Source organism: Amblyomma americanum, chromosome 9, assembly GCF_052857255.1.
Source record: "Amblyomma americanum isolate KBUSLIRL-KWMA chromosome 9, ASM5285725v1, whole genome shotgun sequence".
In the NCBI taxonomy this organism is placed as follows: Eukaryota; Metazoa; Arthropoda; class Arachnida; order Ixodida; family Ixodidae; genus Amblyomma; species Amblyomma americanum.
This window is the reverse complement of record NC_135505.1, coordinates 111,427,385-111,449,133: the sequence shown is the minus strand read 5'-3', so window position 1 is coordinate 111,449,133 and position 21,749 is coordinate 111,427,385. Positions and strand designations below refer to the sequence as shown.

At 48.0% G+C, this 21,749-nt stretch overlaps 1 protein-coding gene and 1 pseudogene across 1 annotated transcript in view; both read left to right on the top strand.

Annotated features, from left to right (window-relative positions):
* The first annotated feature begins 2,775 nt into the window (after window positions 1-2,775).
* LOC144105808 (U2 spliceosomal RNA) lies at window positions 2,776-2,957 on the top strand (annotated as a pseudogene).
* Window positions 2,958-18,526: 15,569 nt separating this feature from the next.
* Window positions 18,527-21,749, top strand: part of LOC144104079 (wee1-like protein kinase 2) — a 35,655-nt gene continuing 32,432 nt past the window's right edge. The window contains exon 1 of the mRNA XM_077636874.1: window positions 18,527-19,131. Within this exon, the coding sequence (XP_077493000.1) occupies window positions 18,575-19,131 (557 nt within the window). The 5' untranslated portion in view covers window positions 18,527-18,574. The remainder of the gene's footprint in view (window positions 19,132-21,749) is intronic.

The following is a 21,749-nucleotide window of genomic DNA, read 5'->3' as shown; positions in this document are numbered from 1 at the left end:
TTGGTTTTGGGGGAAAAGAAATGGCGCAGTGTCTGTCTCATATATCGTTGGACACCTGAACCGCACCGTAAGGGAAGGGATAAAGGAGGAAGTGAAAGAAGAAAAGAAGAAATAGGTGCCGTAGTGGAGGGCTCCGGGATAATTTCGACCACCTGGGGATCTTTAACGTGCACTGACATCGCACAGCACACGGGCGCCTTAGCGTTTTTGCTCCATAAAAACGCAGCCGCCGCTGTCGGGTTCGAACCCGGGAACTCCGGATCAGTAGTCGAGCGCCCTAACCACTGAGCCACCGCGGCGGGTTCGGCGGACATCTGAACAGCGTTTCAAGGGAAGGGAGGAAGGTGGGAGTGAAAGAAGAAAGGAAGAAATAGGTACCGCAGTGGAGGGCTCCGGAATAATTTCGACCACCTGGGGTTGGTTGGTTGGCAATAACTTTATTTAGACCCACTCCAGTGTTTCAAGTGAGGGTGGGTGTAGGCGGAGGGTTGTTGAGTAGGACGGCGGCGGACCCTCGGGCCGATCTAGATGACCGGGCACTGTTGCGCCGAAACGACCTTCAAGGCTCAGCCCACGATGCGAAGCTGTAGCTCCGCCTGTGAGCTGCGCAGAGCAGCCTTCCATCGCTCCTGTGTATTCCAACCCTTGAAAAGAATATTTGCCCCGCCGCGGTGGCTCAGTGGTTAGGGCGCTCGACTACTGATCCGGAGTTCCCGGGTTCGAACCCGACCGCGGCGGCTGCGTTTTTATGGAGGAAAAACGCTAAGGCGCCCGTGTGCTGTGCGATGTCAGTGCACGTTAAAGATCCCCAGGTGGTCGAAATTATTCCGGAGCCCTCCACTACGGCACCTCTTTCTTCCTTTCTTCTTTCACTCCCTCCTTTATCCCTTCCCTTACGGCGCGGTTCAGGTGTCCAACGATATATGAGACAGATACTGCGCCATTTCCTTTCCTCAAAAAACCAATTATTATTATTATTATATTGGTTTGGTCTCGGCTACATTTTGCTCAACGGAAATCGTCTTGCGCTTTCTTTTTCCACGGCTGTCGCTCATCTTGGCCTTCTGGAACCAACGGGGTTTCGTCAGGCACACGAACACATAAGTAGAGCTCGGATGCATCGAACCCCGATATTTCGAATTATTGGATACATTGAACAAACATATTATCCCCATTAAAACCATATGTAAAATTATAGGGAGGGTGAGCAGCATATCAAACCCCAATTTCGCAAGTAGCTCGATATATCGAATGGAGCGCCGCGTCCCTGCAAATGGCGCTTCTCCTAATGACGCTCTTCGATCACTTATCACTCACAAGAAGCCATTCCTTCGTTATATTCGTTACTAGGTTATAAAATGTTTTGTTATATCAAGGTTTGACAGTATGCTTTACCTGCTCTTATTAAGTTAAAGCAATTGGAATGAAGATAAAACTCCTTTGGACGGACGCGTTTCCATGGAGGCGAAATGGAAAAGGCACCCGTGTGCTCTGCGATGTAAGTGCGCTTTAAAAATCGCCAGGTGGTCTAAATTAATTCCGAGCCTTCCATTACGGCGTCCCTCATAGCCTGAGTCGCTTCGGGACGTTAAGCCCCACTTACCACATGGAGATATTACAGTTGGCACTAAAAAAAGCGAACAAACAACAAACCAGTGAATAAAAAGCGTCGTACAAAGCAGGCACGAGGGGTCCGAGAGCCCCAGGGGTCCCGGCCACATCCTCTACGGAATAAAGTACCCCCCCCCCCTTTCCGATACAAGAAACTACCTCGGGCCCCATGAAAGTCCTGGCTATGTGCCATGGACGGATACAGCTCAAGAACGAAATCGGCCGGTTTTCATGAGCACCGCCGCGGTGGCTCAGTGGTTAGCGTGCTCGACTACTGATCCGGAGTTCCCGGGTTCGAACCCGACCGCGGCGGCTGCGTTTTTATGGAGGAAAAACGCTAAGGCGCCCGTGTGCTGTGCGATGTCAGTGCACGTTAAAGATCCCCAGGGGGGTCGAAATTATTCCGGAGCCCTCCACTACAGCACCTATTCTTTCACTCCCTCCTTTATCCCTTCCCTTAAGGCGCGGTTCAGGTGTCCAACGATATATGAGACAGATACTGCGCCATTTCCTTTCCCCTCAAAACCAATTATTATTATTATTATTTTCATGAGGTCGTGGTTAATCCTCTGTTACGATAGCTTAATTTCCTGTCACACTAAGATTAACTGCTTCTTTATCAAAATCGGCCGACACCATCGGCAGAGGGACTCCTTTGAGGGGCATATGTATCTTCCGCTTCGTTCTTGAAACTGGAATATAAATAGTTGCATAAATAGTTGCTGTAACAAACAAAACAAAAAATGAAGAAACAGAGCAAGAAGAAAAAGATGTCATACGTTAATTTCCACTGTCAGCCCCCTCGCTCGATTAGCTAGGGCTTCCACTTCTATTCCGGTTGTTAGTCGCTATTTATTAATAAATAACAATGCGAAGAAAACATGTTGCTAGCCGCGGCATCTGCCATCGAAACCTGAAGCACCTGAGCTGCGATTAGCGGGAATAAAAGGACAGGGAGAGGACCGATCCTTCTCTCATTTGGGGCAAGCGCCAGGGAGTATCTTTGTTGGCTATAATTATCTGATTTTTTTCCATTACAACAAAATTTCACCCTCGTCAGTCTAAATTGTTCCTAATGTTTAAACGTGCAACGCACCATGGCCAATTCCCCCACTGTGTGTATGTACCATTCCTCCAGAGGCCAACAAAAGTTTGGAGGACGCTTAAGCTTCGCCTTTAAGAGCAGGAGTGGGCCGTTTTCGGTTATAGAATATCTGATACGGGTCCCATTTGAACCCAACATATTAAACTTATTTTTGGAAATGTGGCGGAGTGCCTGAAGGTTGCTTCACTTCCGCCACCGGTTGGCCCGGTATTGCACTGCCTCCGGGATCGGCCTGGGAGATTATAGCGCGCGTCTTTTCTATCCTCTCTTTCTATTCTATCTTTAAACTCTCCTACTTTCAGCACGTGGTAGCGATTGTGGCTCAGCTTGAGCCAGTGGGCAGGCCTGTGCACTTTCCTTTTCATTTTTCCTGGCAACAACAGAAGAAGAGCAGGACGCGACAGCGTGTTGCCGCGTTGCCAAGGAATCCACGGAACGCTATCGTCCTTCGGTGCGACCCCTTGCCAGGACAAGTTAAGGAAACATATCTTGGTGGACACCCGAACCGCGCCGTAAGGAAAGGAAAATTAAAATAAAGCTTTTTAAGGAAAAGATAGGACGCCTGTCTCGCATATCTCGGTGGACACCCGAACCGCGCCGTAAGGAATAATAATAATAATAATAATAATAATAATAATAATAATAATAATAATAATAATAATAATAATAATAATAATAATAATAATAATAATAATAATAATTGGTTTTTGAGGAAAGGAAATGGCGCAGTATCTGTCTCATATATCGTTGGACACCTGAACCGCGCCGTAAGGGAAGGGATAAAGGAGGGAGTGAAAGAAGAAAGGAAGAAGAGGTGCCGTAGTGGAGGGCTCCGGAATAATTTCGACCACCTGGGGATCTTTAACGTGCACTGACATCGCACAGCACACGGGCGCCTTAGCGTTTTTCCTCCATAAAAACGCAGCCGCCGCGGTCGGGTTCGAACCCGGGAACTCCGGATTAGTAGTCGAGCGCCCTAACCACTGAGCCACCGCGGCGGGTCAACGCGCCGTAGGGGAAGGAAATTGAATTGAAAATTGGTTTTAAGGAAAGGAAATGACGCCCAGCTGTCACCATTCTCGCTGGACACCCGTACCGCGCCGTAAAGGAAGGAAAATCCCTTCCCTTACAGCGCGGTTCAGGCGTCCACCGAAATGCTCCACTTTTCGCTCACGGCCAAAGACGCCCGACGACACCGGCTTTTCTGCGACACGGGCTCCTTAACGCTGTCGGGTTAAAAACAACTGTGAGGCCGCCCTTGACGAAAAAAAAAGGATAGCACGGATGCCGTTGCAACAACCGCCTCAAACGCTCGCATTCACGTGTTAGTTGCGCAACGGGCGAGTTTGCCCTTTCGAAGCAGGTGGCGAAGAAACGGATGAGCAGCAGCGGCCTTGAAATCCACTCTCGCCGTTTCGAGCGGCTGACGCCTGGGGCGCTGCTGCGCCGTTCGCGCGCCACTTATTTTAGCACGCAACGGTTCCCCGCTTCAACAGCGTCGTTGCTGCAGAGCGCGAACGCTCATGCTTCGCTGCGAGTGGGACGCCGCGTTTCGCTCATTAGTATGCGCCAACGCTCTCCAAGCAGGAGCAGACTGCAACGTACAAACACTGTTGCACGCACATAGGCTGCGCACTTGCGAATTAATAGCAGGCGACGCAGACGCGAACAAAAGCAGACGATACGCGCGTCCAAGCAGACGAAACAAACAGCAGCAGAAGAAGGCAGTGCGCAGCCAAGCGTGTTGATCTGCCACCCGCGGCGCAAAGCGGTCATTAGGGCTGGGGCGGTGAATGGAGTTCCTTACTAAACCGGGGGTGGATGTTTCAGTAACAACGCCAGGAACACAGGACTGTCTGCGCTGCGAAGGGCGACTTTATGACCTAGCTGACCCGAATAAATTGCGCCGGACGGTTTAGCGCAGTGGACGCGACTTGTGTATGTGGGTCACCGTGGGAAAATCAGACTGCGCGGTCAGGCTTGAATGAAATTTAGCGCGAAAAGTGGCGGCGTGCGGAGTTTATAGCCTTCTGCGAAAGGGTTGCAGCGCCGCGTCTGCGTAATTATTACGCGAGAGAACAGGAACCGTTGCGAGTTGTGGTCTTGGTTGTGTTGTTGTCTGACGGGGCAAAAAAAATGATCGAAATAGGTAACAGCCGATTACATCAGAACTGAAATCCGAAGATTATAGCCACAATAAGTTTTAAATTCAGAGGCTGAAGACGAAGAGTAATATATAGCACCGCCGACCGATTTCAAGGTTTAGAAATGTCTTAGTTCTAATTGTCCATTTCCTTTAGTTTTCCATGCTGTTTGCGTGAAATCTTTATCCCCTTGGCTCACGTAGAGCTTGAATTAGACAAAAAAAAAAGATCAGAAGTAGAATCCCCACGATCGCCCACTGCCATGCCCACCTGAGAAACGTGGCCACATTTTACAAACTAATTCTTGGAACTGTCCGTTGTTTTCGCTAGCAGGCCCACATGCATGAAATCGCCATTTTGGATGGCGCGTCGGCGTGAGTGTTTTCGTTTACGGCCCACTACGCCAAGAAAAAGACGTACCTCGCATATAATACGTCGTGGATCATGATTACATACAGCTATAGAAAAAAAAAGCAGTGATAAGGAGGAAGCAGTAATGAGGCCTACCTAATCGCAGACCTCAAAGTGCTGTCAGCTGGCATACAGCGGCAACTATATACTACCACGACACACCGCGGATGTCCAAAATCCTCCAGCGTCCACATTTCCTGTGCAATTGCTACACTGCACTCAGCTTGTGTGCAATGGAAGTCTATGCACTCGTAATACACCGTACACGGACGCACTCCGCTATTACCCTTCTTTAATAAATATTTAGATGTACAGTCGGCAGCATGTGTTTACGGAATGCGAGTGGCCGAGAACGAATTGTAGCGCTGTCTCTATCGCCACCCAGTCGCCTGGTGTGACGCCAACTGATGGAGCAAGTCCCCTCATACTTAATTTCCAGCGTTTTAGGCAATTACACGAAGTACATGGCTCCGAAACTACTTTTTTTTTTGTCCATCACACCAAAATTCCGCAAGCTTTTCGTCCGAATAGAGGTATTGTTGTTTTTAAATACTGTTATAAGCCTCAACTAGCGCATGTTCTATCAGCAACAAATGAAACGCGAACAAAAAGATTGAAACATGAATAGCAAAATGAGATCTTAGCCGGGGACAGCTCAACAATATAACGATGTTAATTTCACTTCGATGGCACCAAGACTGGCCTTCAAAAGCGTTAATCAACATTCCCTGTATTTCCTCTCCAGGGGCTGATATGTTTGTATTTTACTGTTGGCATTTCAGTTCACTTCGTGTTTCATTTGCTGCTGACGCGATGCGGTATAGTTTCAATGGTCTCACTCTTCACTGATCATATTTTCGTACCCAACAATTCTGGAGAACATAATTTGTGAACAGGAAAGGATTTATAAATGTAATTTTTTATATATTCTAAGATTTCACTATAACAATCAATACATCCGCAAATTTCCCGTCGGCAGCCGTGCTTTTTTTGTTTACCTTAACGTTTTTGCTATCGTCAAAAACCACCTTAACTGCTTGATGCAAGTGACGGCAAAACTTTAAGAGAAAGGTTTAGCTACACATCAGAAGAATGGACCATAACCTTCAATATTTCTATAACAGTAGTTTACAATTTTCCATTATTCAAAATTTTTGTCCGAGAATGTTCGGCATGTGCCTGCTGCATTCAACTTGCTCAGCGCTGATCAATACGTAGTACACAGGTCATCCGCTGTTTCCCCTCGATGTTGTTTATTTGTTTGCTTTTCTCCTGCCCTTCCATTCTACAAGTGTGCACAGAATATCTTGGCATACGAAACCTCCACATGTTCTTCGCACTCTGTCATGCATGAGTCCTCAAAGGCGAAAAAAGCGTGTAATTGCCGCAAGTGTTGGCGCATCCGCCAGCCGTCACACCACGGGCACCGCATTCGATGGAAGCGCCACCGGGTGGCCGACAATGCAGTGCATCCACCATTGTGCGGAGGTGCGGAGCCAACGCAGACGACACGGGCGCCCGCCCACAGGTGGCAGGACCGTTCCATCTCTGCATGGGTCCTGTAAACGTTCCGACCGAGCCGTTGTTTTTGAAGGCGTCATTAAGACAGGCCACTTGCGAGTCTACGCCCCCACTACGCAGCAAACAATGGTGCGACACCATTCGAGTCAGCTGCGTACCTTATGCAAGAGCTGCAAAGATAACGGGCCTTGCTAGGGGTGAGTGGTCGATGGCAGACAGCTGCGTTGGAGCCATCATTAATGCGTGTTGCCTGCCAGCTATTGTCTTTTTCCGCCAACCGCTTTGAAAAGTGAACCTGGCGTTTTAAACTCATCTCTCCCCCTATCCCTTCTTCCCGTCCCCTCACCTCTTTCATTTAATTTCTCCATTCTGCCTGCTATCCTTTCTTCCTGTCCCTGAGTTGGCTTTCCAGCATTGCACATTTAGAAAATGGCGTCGCTGCGTGTGGTATCTTCACTGAAACCCGCTTTCTTCTTTTACACCCCAAAACTACAAACTACCCCCGCCTCCCAAACGCTTCCTTTATTTTCACGGATGACAGCGAGTTATAAAGGGGCTTCATTTAGAGAGAAATGGAAGTAAGTTGTCATCCGAAACCTCGACAGAATACAAACAAATAATAATAATTGGTTTTTGGGGAAAGGAAATGGCGCAGTATCTGTCTCATATATCGTTGAACACCTGAACCGCGCCGTAAGGCAAGGAATAAAGGAGGGAGTGAAAGAAGAAAGGAAGAAAGATGTGCAGTAGTGGAGGGCTCCGGAATAATTTCGACCACCTGGGGATCTTTAACGTGCACTGACATCGCACAGCACACGGGCGCCTTAGCGTTTCGCCTCTATAAAAACGCAGCTACCGCGGTCGGGTTCGAACCCGGGAACTCCGGATCAGGAGCCGAGCGCCCTAACCACTCAGCCGCCACGGCGGGTGGAAAAGTAAAGGGCAGTTTGAAAACTGTGCGCCCTCTCCACTTCTTTGTTTGCGGCTCCTTTCATAATGTTTGGTACTTGGATGGAGCTCCATACTATTTCGTGCCCTCAGCCATTTACTTCCGATAACGGTATAAATTAACAGGGACACGCGATCACATTACGTCTTGGCAACGAGATAATATTCCAAGCTGTTGATGTCTTTGTCGGAACTGACTGGTGAGGCTTGGGAGGCTCAGCTATAGGTTGCACTTCCCGAGCAACGCAGACCATTGCTGCTGATTAACGCCGCCGGGTCTAGTTGCCGATCAGCCATATCCCATACAAAAATTTCTTCAGACAGTCTGTAGACTGTCCATAGACTTCTGCCTATAAAGTCTATAGACGAGCCCTAGAGAGAACAGTCTGTAGGTAATACAAAGTCTATGGATAGACAATCTCTAAATCATACACTTTCAGTAGACTTTTTGTCTATAGACTATGAACAGACAAAAAAAATATCTATAGGAAGGCAATAGAGTCTATAAGAAGTCTATAGACTGTATATAGACCATTTTTGTAAGGGATAATGTTTTCGCATTGAAACCAGTAGCGTCACGGCGCGCTCCGCTTTAGTTGGGCCCTGACTTGAACAATCTCCACAGTTGCAGTGATCGCCGTTAGGGAGAGAGAGAAACACTTTATTTGGAGACAAATCAAGCGCCGAAGCTCGTGCTGGTGTCACTCGCCTGCAGTCATACATTGTTATTTTGCAGACCAAATCTTGAAATGTTTAAAGTCGACATTTGGCTCACACGCAAGGCTGGATGTATACAACTTTATTTTAACAGAACAACAGAAGGTCCTCAAGGGTGAGCTCCTGCTTGTCCAAGAGTCCATGTTTGGCCATCTGGTTGAGCAACTCGCAGAGCGGCCTCCGATGAGGGGAGGGATAGGTTGGGTGGAACTGCCGTGGGTTGGGGGTAGTGCACGAGGGTGACCTTTGTCGCCCCACGTGTTGAGCAGAGTGAGAGGGTTAAGGTAGGGTGGCAACGATGAAGGGCCTAGGGTGAGGTGTAGCAGTTTGCGTGCAGTTGCCGCCAGACCGCACTGTATTCTGAATCTAGTGTACGGTGGTGAGTTCCCGGGTTCGAACCCGACCGCGGCGGCTGCATTTTATGGAGGCAAAACGCTAAGGCCCCCGTGTGCTGTGCGACGTCAGTGCACGTTAAAGATCCCCAGGTGGTCGAAATTATTCCGGAGCCCTCCACTACGGCACCTCTTTCTTCCCTTCGTCTTTCACTCCCTCCTTTATCCCTTCCCTTAGGGAGCGCTTCAAATTTCCAACGATATATGAGAAAGATACTGCGCCATTTTTCCTTCCCCAAAAACCAATTATTATTTTTATTATTGGTGGTGTTTTTGTAATTACTGGTGCTTTGGCGTATGCGGGTACAGTCGGCGAGGTTTCGTGCATGGTTTTGGGTGTCCGATCTTCGGGGACATATTATGTCTGACCAACTGGTGCCTCTGCATAATTTGCTTACTTTAAATACGAAGACGAAAAAATGGACAGGGAACATGAAAAAAATTACTAACACATGCACAAAATATATCTAACTAAAATCAGGGAATACGGTTCACATAGGCTCTGCAAGCGACAATGAGGTTAACTCCCGTCGAACAACATATGCTGGACATCTAAAGAAGTCTTCTAGGCCCGGTTACTCTCACAGCTCCAGTCTTCCAGCAGAGCTCTCTCATCTAATTTTTTCCCTTCCCTATTATTTCATAAGAAATTTTCATTTGGTTCCTGTTAAATTTTCTTGAACATTTTAATGACTATAAGGTAAGACTGTGTCGACTCTAGATTATGCACGCTGAGCGCGTAGTTTCCATTAATAGCACACGACTTTCAGATGAGATTAATAGTCGATGAAAATAAGACAATAAAAATAAATCTTGAAAGACTGATAACAAGCGGGCTGCTCAGATGATTCGGGACGAGCTCTTCTATGTAGTTCCTTTGGCTGCCACCATGTGGCGCATGGCTTTGAACACTTAAAAATGGCGCGTTGACATCATCCGTAACGAAACGGAGAATGACCGAGGGGCTGCGGAACAGAACGTGATATGCTGCTAGGCTTGGCGGCACTGCCTGGGCGTTGTCCCGAATTCACAGTAATGGTGTCCACTGTTGCCAGACACTGCGGTAAAAGAATTACAGGATTGCGCTTAAGACCGCTTAGGAGCGGAAATGCGAAAGCGTTTCCCTTTCCCTCTCTTTCTCACTTCCTTTTTATTTCTGTTTTTACTTTTCCATTTGTTTTTATTCTTTGTTTTATTCTTTACTTTCCCATTGCTATCACCAACTATCACAGTCGCTATCATCATCGCTGTCATCACTTATATCGCAATCTATCTCTAGAACTATCATTATCCCTAGCAGTTACTAGATATATCATTATCACTATCTATCGCCATTTTTACTATTTACTACCACTACACTCTTTACATATGCTGTTTATCAACTTTTACATTTTATTTTAATTACCATAAACCTATTGACAGTTCGTGTGGACAACTTCCGTCCACGCTACTCATGAGCCAAGAAAGGCTCATGAGTGCTACCTTGTCGCTGACATTGAATCGAAAGCTTATCTCGCCACTCGTAATCTATATAAATATGTACAATGTATACAAGCCCCGCCTTTGATATATATATATATATATATATATATATATATATATATATATATATATATATATATATATATATATATATATATATATATAATAAGGAAGCCAACAGTCACCGAAACCAAGGTGCATAGAGGAATGTTTTTAATTTTTTTTTAATTTGTAGTGCCAATCAATCGGTTTAAAGAAGATTACTTATAAAACAGCAGAAAAAACAACCATGCCGCCGGTGGGATCCGAACACACGACCTCCGAATATCGCGTCCGGTGCTCTTACCAACTGAGCTACGGCGACGGCTGTCCAATCTGCTGCTCTCGTGTGTATTTATGTTTACTGGGTGTAAGAGAGCCTTGAGAGTGTTCACCAGCGCCACCCTCGACCATATATATATATATATATATATATATATATATATATATATATATATATATATATATATATATATATATATATTGGAAATACCTGCAGCGCCCGAAGGCATTATTGCAGGGGGGATGAGCATACATAACAGAAGAATAGGCCAGAAAAAAAAGAGGAAGAAAAAAAAGCAATACAACAAGGCATGACACAGCAAGTACAAAATGAATGAAATATGAAACAACAAAAAGACATGACGAAAAAAAAGCCAACTGACCAAATGATGCTGGACCAACAAGAACGAAGACCGCGTGATTAAAAAAGCCAAAAGAAAGCCAACTGCGCACTCATACATCCGACAGTAACGCGCGGAACATAGACTCGGAACGGCACTCAACAATTTCATGGGGCAGGCGATTCCAGTCATGAATGCTAGATGGGAAAAATGCGTTTTGATAAGTGTTAGTTTTGCATTTAATTTCTCTAATCTTCCACCCATGGTCAAGTCTGTTTGTAACAAAATTAAAGGCGGGGCGTGCGTGTATACACTGTAATATTTATAATCTATATAGTGTTACAACCCTGCTGGCAACACGACGTTTGACCATCCGATGACCCCACAAAAAAAGAAAAGATGCTTGATTGTGAATGTGCCTGCGGAGTTTAGGGGAACGGTGTCTTCAAGTAATTAGCCGCGTCTCTGACAGGAGCCGGCCCTACCGGACAGAGCCCGCCGCCGTTAATTGAAGCCCACGGCGCCTCACTCCTCACCTGTGTTTTCAATGGACACGCGCCCCTTGCAATACCGTTAAACCAATGTGCGAAATTGCAGCGGACTTGGGATTCCTCCTCGCCCGTTCCCACGGGTGGACTCTGCAACTAGTGCCTCCGCTTGCTACGTGCTGTGCAACTTTTCCCATCTTGGAGAAATGTGCCTCGTGTTGGATTGGCCACCGCCTGATGAAGGGGCGGAACCTTAGGGGGTTTAAGGAGCGTGCTGAGGGGGAACGGAAGCTCCGGGCCCTGGCAACAAAGCTCATCCAGTCGCTCCACGCATGAACTCTGGAATTTTGACTGTTTTTTTTCCCCTAAATATGCAAATAATTTTCACCAAGGTGCCATTAAACACGTTTATTTTCATCTTCCCTAACTTCAAGTTCCCTCTTTCCTCAGCCCGAAGGCTCGGACAAGCTATACCCGACGGAGCCAGGGTTCGAGTTAACCGCTCCGTCCACGACAATAGATTGCGAGTGGCGAGATAAGCTTCCGATTCAATGTCAGTGACAAGGTAGCGTAATAGTTTGAGATCGCCTGAAACAGACTTCTGCTTATTCGATATTGAGCATACTATATGTGATAGAGAATACATTGATGGCCTATTCGATTCGTTCTTGGTGACTGCGTCTCAGTAGAGAAAAGTGACTGCGCAAAAAAAAAAAAACAGGAGCATATCTGCAGAGGAAACATGCATCCTCAGATCGGCACTGCGATTAGATTATCAGCGTGGTTATTATGTGAGTCGGCCGTTTCGCCACCTTGAGACAATCTGTCACGCTAAACTATACATTTGCATATGCTCTTTTCTCTCTGCTCCACATTTGCATGTATAGCGCAGACAACGTTTCAGTACTCACACACGACTATCTCGCACACTTCGCAGCGACGAAGAGACGTCAGTGACACTTGGCGGAGATTCCAATGAATTAATTGCGCACGCTTGACAACGAACTTCGATATGCGAAGCACACGGCGCTGGCGCACATGACTGTCATTGCGAGTTGTGATGCAAGGAGAAAACTCACAAGAGCATATCTCAGCTTCCCGTCGTTTATAAAACCGCGACACGGTACAGGTCCGGTTCAATGCATAAATTAACTGTCACAGAAGGTGCATAGTACTGCATGCCGGAATAAAAGATTGCGCAGATAAAAAGGTAAAGGCAAAAAGTTCGACCGTAGTCTGCCCTTGATTGTCTGGAGAATTCAGAAGAGATGTTTGGAGCCGAACTATAGTTGGGGCGATAAGGATTTCTATAAATTACATATGCGCTCCATGCAGACAGCTGCGTCTACGTGACTTGGGCAGGGCTCATATGTCTTTATCTCGAATCCTCATTACGGAAAACCCCCTGTGCATGTGCATGCGTAACTCAGTGCAAGACGAGCCCCTATTTCTTGGCGCTGAGCCAAATGTAGGCATTGTTGGGCGCGCCGGCCGATGCGTCACCATTTGCGGTGACTCATCGCCTAGCAAGACGGCACCGAGGCATTACTTGAGCAAAGACAGAAGAAATCAAAAAAGAAGCAGGCGAAAAGGGAAAAAAAGAATAGAGGACAGGCGTGTCGTCAGCATTGCGCAAACTGTCATCACAAGAATACGCTCTAGCTCTGTAAGCGAAAAGGCAGTCGAGTGGGTCAGAATGTGATTTTGCGATAATACATCACGGCGTTTCTAACCTGTCGCTATGCGCTAAACCTTGATACGTTTCCTTTGTTTCATGCCATACGCGGGGCTTATGAAGGAAGGGAAAAAAATTATTGAGGGCACTTGAAAGTACTTACCTAATGCGAAAACATTTTTTTACTTTTTATTTGCTATTCATTTTAATTTTTATTTATATTCAATTTTTACCTCTTCCCTTCTAATGGCAGAACCACTCATTAGTATACAGTCGTAAGACAACAAATATTCAAGGTTCACCTTTGTTTGCCTGGAAGAAAATTGGTTTTTGGGGAAAGGAAATGGCGCAGTATCTGTCTCGCTTATCGGCGGACACCTGAACCGCGCCGTAAGGAAGGGATAAAGGAGGGAGTGAAAGAATAAAGGAAGAAAGAGGTGCCGTAGTGGAGGGCTCCGGAATAATTTCGACCACCTGGGGATCTTTAACGTGCACTGACATCGCACAGCACACGGGCGCCTTTGCGTTTCGCCTCCATCGAAACGCTGCCGCCGCGGTCGGGAAACAACTCGGTTTTGTGGCCCAAGAACTTCACAATGCTCAGAGCGAGCACCTGAATGGATGGCAGTGTTGAGTGATCTGGCAAACTTAAAACGTTCTTGAATCACAGCGCAGCCTCAATTACGGTCCCCACTTTGAATACTATTGGATTATTTTGCTCGGCTGGTGCTGCAATCTTTTTTTCACCCTAAACAGTAAATAAATTTACAACAATAATTTGTGGCCTATGGCATCCGTGCTCGCCTCGCAGTTTGAAAATCATGGGTTTAAATCCCGGCACCTTTGGAAGAAAATTGATTTTTCTTTGATACCACGGTGATGTCATTAGGGATTTTTGGGCCCACTTTTAAGGCCAACGACGACAACGCCTGGTTTCGTTATTGATGACTCATGATGAGTCATATAATACTTCCGCATTGAACAACTCTCAACAACGGTGAGTCAACTCGTATGACTCATTGGACTGACCTCATCCGTCGCATACGCACCTGTCAGTCAGTGCTTCTGCCAAGCAAGTATCCAAGCCCCACCCCTCGCCACCCACAAGCAGTGTTCCTGTTAGGCATGGGTCGTTCCACCCCACAGCTTCACCCTATACTACTGCCTCGGGACCCTCCCGAAAAAACGTTTGGCTACATGCCTGGCTTCTCCATAACTTTTTCTTCTTTTTGTTATACATTGTTTGCTCTCTTTTCTGGAATATGTCTGAATCCTGCAGCCTATACCAATTGTGGAACAGAGCGGTAATCCACTTATACATCAGTGTACCAAGCAACCAAATTCCACTGATTCACGCCGCTGACCTAATTCTGGACAACCCAAGTTTCCCTGATTCATGCCGCTGACCTAATTCTGGACAACCCAAGTTCCCCTCATTCATGCCGCTGACCTAATTCTGGACAACCCAAGTTCCCCTGACTCATGCCGCTGACCTAATTCTGGACAACCAAAGTTCCCCTGATTCATGCCGCTGACCTAATTCTGGACAACCCAATTTCCCCTGATTCATGCCGCTGACCTTATTCTGGACAACCCAAGTACCCCTGATTCAGGCCGCTGACCTAATTCTGGACAACCAAAGTTCTCCTGATTCATGCCGCTGACCTAATTCTGGACAACCTAAGTTCTCCTGATTCATGCCGCTGACCTAATTCTGGACAACCCAAGTTCTCCTGACTCATGCCGCTGACCTAATTCTGGACAACCCAAGTTCTCCTGACTCATGCCGCTGACCTAATTCCGGACAACCCAAGTTCCCCTGATTCATGCGCTGACCTAATTCCGGACAACCCAAGTTCCCCCGATTCATGCGCTGACCTAATTCCGGGCAACCAAAGTTCCCCCGATTCATGCGCTGACCTAATTCCGGGCAACCAAAGTTCCACTGACCTAATTCAGGATAAAAATTAAAAAAAAAGTCCCAACTGGTGACAGGTGGATCAGGTTCTCGCTTATCTTCCGGAATGAGGCCAGCGGCGTGAGTCAGTGAAGTGAGTCAGCGCTGAGTCAGGTGCGACATTGTCCATGGTTCCGCCATGATTGAGACGCTCCCAATGGGCACTGGAACTCTCTTGGACATCCTGCGGACGTTCTGAACATCCGTAAGGTGCCCAAAGCAATCTTAATGTCCAACTGGGACCGTTTAAGCTAGAGTTTAAAATTTAGCTAAGGACATTGATAAGAACTGAATGGCTGCAAGGTCGGTCACCATGGGTAGACGACCTTTGAGAAGGAGATAAGTAACACTGAGTGCCAGCCTAGCGTCTTGCTGTGATAATCTCTCCTTTCTTCTGTTACCCTCCTGCTAAAGATAAGCTCGATTTCATATGCACACAAGGGTCTTCTGCGAGTAAGAAACAAATTTATGCCTGAGCAAGCACTGTGAATGATAAGGGCTTCTCGCGCTGATAAGTGCAGGTTGGTCTCCATCTGCTCGTGCGAGGCGGGCCGATAAGAGGGAGCCATGGAGAATTTTTGACTCAGCTCTGAATAGAGATAATCGGAACATGACATGTCAGCTGGTTGAGTTCGTTCACGGGGCTGACTCAGACGGTGTTTGTCCAAAAGAGGAACCGAAGAAAACGGCTCGCTCAAGATCATACTGTGGTGTAAACCACGTACAACATTCAGTTAATATTTCACTGGGCATTCGCTCGCTCCCTGAAGATTCAAAATGGCCTACACTGCGGCTAATAGACAATCCTCTAAGCAGACTCAGTTTCAGCGAGAAGGAGTTATATACGATTTGAAGACAGGAGCTTGTATAATTAGTAATTTAGATTTGGCTTAACGGCTTGTAAGCAACAAAGGTCATTATGCTGGGAACAGAACGTTATAATAATACGAACATTTTATCTATGAGTTTGCTTATACAATGGTCCATGTTTTTAAAACACTGAACAATTAACAAGTGTGTTTTCCCCAAGAAACTGACAAACGTGAGACGGCATGCCTTCTCAAGAGTGTCGCAGAAATTTTTTAAAAATTTTCTTGGAGTGATTCCGCCTCAACAGTCACCTCATATGATTTCTTTTTGTGTCTGAGATGTGTTTAATATAGATGAAAGTTGGGCATCATAGGCTTCCGATATCGTATAGCCTGTAGTTAGCTTTGCTGGAAGCTTTGAATATACGGAATTTAGTCCGTAGGCTGATTAGCCAATCACGGAGTCCATACATTGACGGAGGGAGCGTAAGCATAGCTCGATGTCACCATAACCTGATAATGGTTGATAATCCGGACATATTATAATGTGCGCATTATATCTAGCTGAGATAAAATAGTTTGGACTGCAATATTGAAAGAGGCTTTCGTTTCTTTTGCTGACGGTAGGAAGGTCTCCTGTCTGTTAAATTGCAATTAGCCTAATTTAGAATTAGGCGAACGAATCGCAACAAATAAATTTGATGTAGAAATTTAAAGGTGAAAGGAGTTATCCTGCTCGGAACCCAAAACATTCCAAAAGCATCTCTTCAACTCTAACTTAACCTTCTTCCTCTGCTTCTCGCTGTCTGCGTCCTCGCCTGCAACAGCACCGACACTCGATCACTGCAAGAAAAAACAAACAAACATCGTTTCAAAGAACTTGAATCTGTGCAAATTTTACTCATTTACATGGCTCTAAGCTTGAATGAGGCCAAGATCAACCCCATGCGCTAGAGGAAACTTTTATACAAGAACTTGTGTACAGTGATACAGCGCGGCGTTTTTTGAAATCCAGACTCCGACGAGAAACCGTTGACGAAACGCGATCTCCGGATCAGGTGATGCGCGATACTCGCCTCGGTGCGTGTGCCGCACGTGTTTCCAAAACATTACGTCGGCCCGACGTCTGCGAAACTTGTGGCGGACATTCCCCGTGTCTTTACGTCATCGGCCGAGCATCCCGAGCCACCGAGATGAGGCAATCCGGTCCAGACCGGATTATTACTTTTTTCTCTCTGTCTCATGTTTCACCCTCTCTCATTTCGGCGGCGGGACGCTTGCGAGACGCAATGCAAGTGGTGACGTCAGCGAAGGTCGTCGTCTGCTAGCAGACGAAAATACACCCGTGGCCGGCTATGCCGGGAACGATGAACTCACCTTGCTTACAAACATCGCCATATAGGGCAAAGTATGATGTGCATCGACTGCGTGAGTAAATTGTGCAGGAAATCGAAGGGGAAACGCTGTAGATTGGAAGGGTGTACCGAGCGCCGTCTGATCAGTTAGTGGCGATCCCACTATTTGTTCTCGAAATCAGCGCTGTAAAACCTGGCGGGAATGATAGAAGAACATGACAGCAAGTTTTCAGTGAGCTCCTGCGTTGCTGTCCGGAAACACTTCGCACTAATAAAGCCCCCCCCCCCCCCCCCCCCCCATCCTGCCTTATAACTCCTCCAAAATAAGAAAAAGACAAACGCACTTGCGTCATCATTTATGCCACCAAAAGACGCAGTGGACATTGACTTAGTGTTGGCGGAAAGAAGACCAGTGGGCGAAGGATATAGACTGCTAACGAGATGTTTTCAGGAACAGATTTATTGAAATCACTGAATGCTTCTTGATCCGTGCTGTGCCAAAGATGGTCACCTGAAAAAGCAAGCAGAAATATAATTCCAATACACTGTAGCGCAGCAAAAGACGAGGACACAAGAGACGAGAGACGAACATCACGAGCGCTCGTCTCTTGTGTCCTCGTCTTTTGCTGCGCTACAGTGTATTGGAACTATGTACTACCAACAAGGCCAAAAGCCACGCTACAGAAATATAAGTCAGCTGTATGCATTCTTATAACGTGGTGAGGTGCGAAGAAGACGTCAGCGAAGAGCTGACTGGGCGAGCGCGGATTACGTGTTTTTAATTAAGTCGGGCCGCCAACTGTCAGTTTCCTGCGGTAAACATGCGACTAGATACCGCTCCAGTTTGACGCCAGCTCCGTCCCTTAACGGATATGAGCCGCCAATTGACCCCATTGCCGCGAGAATGAATGGCAAATTGAACGAAAGACGGGCTGCCCCGCTCCTTCCAAAGAATGGGACGCAGCGCGAAAGGCCGCCCCGCTGGGAGAGAAAGACAAAAACAGCGCCGCTCCAAAACGGCCGTTACGAGCACGCCGGCGCGCGCGTGGGGAACATGCACATTTTCGAATTCGGCGCGAGGGAAATGACGTCACGCATTAGTTTCAGGGACAGGCGTGACGCAGCGGACGACGCGCTGCGCCATTTGCCCGGAGCAAAACCGGAACCGGCATCGCGGCGATAGCGGTGTCCCATTGGTTGAGCCCGGATGGTCACGTGCGTATGCGTCACGAAGGCGGCAGTTTCGGCGGGAGGAGCAGCTTTTTTTTCTCGGTACCGGCGGTGGCGGCCGCAGGGGATGAACGCCTCACTCGAACCGATGCCTGCTGTAGAAGACAGTCCGCGGACGCCGTGCGCCCCGCGCCGCCTCGCGCAAGCCCTTCGATCGGCCACACCTATGGACGTGGGGCAAGGACAGGAAGTAGCCGGTGGCTCCGCGGTCCACCTCTCCCCGAAGACTCTGTTCCGCGACGCGGCCGCCGAGTTCGACGCGCAGCTCGACTCGTCGCCTCCGTCGTCGTCGAGCGACTTGAACAGCTCCACCGACTCCGGCGTGGTGCGCTCTCTGGAGCGATCCCCGTCTGTTCCCGTGCAGAAGGTGATGCCGGTGCCACGACAGGACACGCCGCCGTACAAGCGCATCAGGGCCCTGCGGCTGTTTGGGTCGCCGCAGACGCCCAAGACGCTGCTGCAGCGTGCCGAGGCGCCCAGCACCCAGCATGTGAGCCGACAGCGATGGATCCAGGTTCCACCCGTGGTAGCCGCAGTCGCAAACGTGAATCCCTTCTCTCCGATGCAAACTGCCCCGCCAGAGCCGCCGGCCAAACGCGTGAGAAAGTGCTACAGCCTGTTCAGGTGAGTGCATCACCACAGTCATCTGTCAAACGCGGCAGCCTGGGCGAAGCGATGGGCTCGTGTCGACCTCTCAGCCATCACCGCGGCAATGTTTTGACTCGTGCGACTTGCCACAACAGTGCCGGATGCGGCTGTGTTTGATAACGGCACCGAATGTTTATTCGCGGACGGCCTGCACTGGCAAAAGGGGGCGTCTGCCACCGCTACCCCCCCCCCCCCCCCCCCCCCCCCCCGTTCTGCGCGAGTCAACCTGTCTGCAGGAATTTGGCTTAAGAGAATCAATTTCTTAGGACTCCTGGCTCCCTGCGCTTTATCAAAAGATCCTCTGGAGATTCCCACGCAACCCCCTCCCCCTTCTTCGAACCTTGTTTACAGCATTGAGTGAGCATCGACCTTGCGTTAAAGAAAAAAAGAGCTCGAGGTGAAAGGGGTGCACCCCACATAACCAGCCTCCCCCTAATGTTTTTTTCATACTTTCTCAAGGCACTGCGGCTTGCCATTTATTTTTTTTTGAATTTTCGTTCCCAGGACGTCTTCTGTTAGCGGTGACAGTATTATCAACGGTCGCTCAACAGTTGTGTGCCTCGGTGTTTTTAGCTGCGTACGCCAGCCCAAGGGCCGTCATTTGAATGCGTCCCTCGGGATGCGCGGAAAGCACTTCCAACCCACCAAACGCTCGCGAAAACCTTCTCCCCCCCGGCGTTTACATTTCGTGTCATTCAGATCAGCGCTTCGGCGCTATCTTTGAGTAGCTCTCTGCGCCGCCGGCACAAAACAACGCACGCTTCAGCCACGTTGCACGCCGTACTACTGCCTGCATTGCGCTGACGTTTCAAACGGCGCGGCCGCCGACACAGCTTGTACGGCGGTAGCAGGTTGTTGCGTGAGGCAGCTCGCGGTGTCGACTTTCTGCTGACACCTGTTCGTGGCGGGCGCTCAAGCAAAACGCCATCGCGCCGCGTCTCTACAGCGCCGCCATGTTCGTTTCCAAGGCACCCGCCGCCGCGTTTTCAGGGAGAGAGGCATGCCGAGAAAGTGTGCCGTTCGAGACGCTCGGCTGCTTTCACTTAAGCCTCCTCACTTGTTAGCCCCCCCCCCCCGCTCTCTCTCCATTCTTTGCTTTTCTTGACAAATTTCTGGCGCCCATGTGGCGCGCTTTTGAAAGGATTGACTTGTCTAGACACGTTAACGAAACCGGCTAGTTGAGTCCAAGGTTGCGTGCCGGCCGGTGGAAAGAGCTAAATTTGGCGGCGCGGTTCATTTTGTAGCGAGGGGTCTCGCTCGTGCGTTTCTGTCAGCGGCCCCGCGAACTCCCGTTTGAATACGAGGTTGCGAAAACCGTTGAAATGGGCTTATCTGCGATGAGGCTGGCGGTATGATAGTGAGGGGCGCGAAATTTGAACGCGACCTCCTTTGAAGTTCGGTTTCCGGTCGTTCTTTGAACCAAGCGCTGCTGGTTTTGCGCAGTTTGATTTTGAAAATTTTGAAAAAATAAAGTCGAGCGCTTGGCCGCGTCGTGTTCAAGAAGAAAGTGGCTTCGTGTTTCTATGCTACGGATATTAAGACGTTGTTGGCCGCGACTGCGGCGGTTCAAGCTGTTTGTGATGCGACGCAAGGGAGCGGAATTCCGCGGTTGATCTGTGCAGGATACGAGCAGATGCTTTGAATTCCAGGGGGCTCACACCAGCTTATCTCGCTCTACCTGGAGAGTGCGCTCTGAGAAAACGATCACCTGCGGCGTTTTGTTTGCGCATTCGCCTTCTGGGTGGGAAAATGGAACGGCTGTGCGATTTCGTGCTACCCTGCCTTACGTGCGCGAGATATTTTTATTCTACTGAAGGATGCCACAAGTGCTGAACATACATGTTTTGTCGCCCGATAGTGATGGTTACTGTAAGCTCGCGAATAAAAGTTATTTTCGATTACCGCAACCTGGTTACTGGGTCACAGCAGTCTGGAATGCAGCTTTGTCACAAACCCATTAAATAAATAAGCAGTCGCAGCAATGGCGACACCTCCCCAAGGTAATTAACCTCAGCTGAGGAGCTGTTGAAATAAATGGAACGGTTTCTCCATCACAACATGGTGAGGTTGCTTCCACTGGGTAGTAATTGTTAAAGAAATATACACGAATTCAGCCCCGGTTTAGTGCGGTGATTTAAGTGAATTGCGGTTTCTGGTAGCATGGCAGGTATTCATCTTAATACGTACGATTACCATTAACTCGGGGTGGCGAGCTGGCGTGAGAGTCGGGTAGAATGAAAACTGCCTCAACTCGTCTGTGACGTCATAGCCACTAGTCATGACACTATACTATAAGGTGTTTACCAGACATAAGCGTATTTCATGTGGCAATCCATTCATGTAACTAGTTAAGCATCGCTGCAAAAAAAAAAAAACTCAACCAAGCGGTCTTTACTCCTACATATAGGTACTATAACACGGACTCTAAAACAAAAATATGCCTATATGGGAGTAATAAAGGGAGTAAGCTGTCATCTAGCACTGTTTTATAAAAGAGAGGGCGCTAGACGACAGCTTACTACATTTTTACTCCTGTCTGTTTTGAGTGTAGCTATGAGAGCTTTTGTGACAGACTCAAGAACGAAGTGAGCAAT